Source organism: Perkinsus marinus (assembly GCF_000006405.1).
Source record: "Perkinsus marinus ATCC 50983 genomic scaffold scf_1104296951066, whole genome shotgun sequence".
Lineage (NCBI taxonomy): Eukaryota > Perkinsozoa > Perkinsida > Perkinsidae > Perkinsus > Perkinsus marinus.
Genome location: NW_003209431.1, coordinates 1 through 983, shown reverse-complemented (window position 1 = coordinate 983; position 983 = coordinate 1). Strand labels below are relative to the sequence as shown.

The following is a 983-nucleotide window of genomic DNA, read 5'->3' as shown; positions in this document are numbered from 1 at the left end:
CGCAACTAGCCTCGCCGATAGCCGTGCTGCTAGTCCTCGATGGGAAGGTGTATCCCCTTAGCTAAGGAGTTCATCTCTAGCTTGCTTCAGAAAAATCCCAGCGATCGTCCAAGCGCTTTGGAGGCATCCAAGAGCGAATGGATCAGAACCTTCGTGACCATACAGGAACCCAAGCCTGATTTGATAGACTCGGGCCTGCTGGAGATCCTTTGCCAATTCGCGAAGGAGAGCGACGTGAAGCGAGCGGCCCTCAGCCTCGTAGCCTTCAGTATCAATCCCAAGGTCGTCTGCGATGCTCTAGCTGACGAGTTCCGTTCACTCGACTTTGACGAGTCTGGCACAATACGTCTGGGGGATCTCACCAAGGCCCTTACGGAGCGGCTCGGGTTAGATGCTGTGGAAGCGGAAAAGATCTTCCGAAAGCTCGACCAAACTGGCGACGAAGAAATCCATTATTCGGAATTCCTCGCAGCGTGTTTGCAACATCGTATCACATTGACAGAGCAAGACGTTCGGGATGCTTTCTATCGTCTCGATGTGGACAACTCGGGCGTGAGTGGCGCTCAGCTCGCGGCAGCGTATTCTTTCTTTTCTTCAGGTTATCTCGCTGAGTAACCTGCGTAATGTCCTGGGTGATCGCTTCTGTGGAACTAGAGTGGAGGATCTCATCAAAGAGGCTGATGCCAACAATGAAGGGTAAATCTTTTAGGACTGATCCAATCGCTGTTCTGGCAGCCTCGGTAGCTTGTGAGGCTTTTCAGGTATATCACATACGAGTCCTTCAGGCATACTTTATTGGACTCGAAAGACGGCGGCTCATTCACCTTCAGTAAGCTCCCATCCAGTAGCATGAATTCGCATCGCTTGCTCTATCGATACTCCCACTGGATTTCACGCTCTTCTCATAGGACTACTATGAATATTCCTCTTCTTTTCAGCGTCTACTATTGCCTCCGCGAACATGATGTGAGCCAACTGACTAA

General features: G+C 50.9%; 1 protein-coding gene across 1 annotated transcript; it reads left to right on the top strand.

Moving 5' to 3' along the window:
* Nucleotides 1-39: 39 nt before the first annotated feature.
* Nucleotides 40-829, top strand: Pmar_PMAR004607 (calmodulin-domain protein kinase, putative; the record flags this gene model as incomplete). The annotated part of the gene is made up of 3 exons (XM_002777721.1): nt 40-552; nt 599-696; nt 762-829. Coding segments are annotated over 3 exons (679 nt in total), but the record flags the coding sequence as incomplete, so codon positions are not given.
* Nucleotides 830-983: the final 154 nt, after the last annotated feature.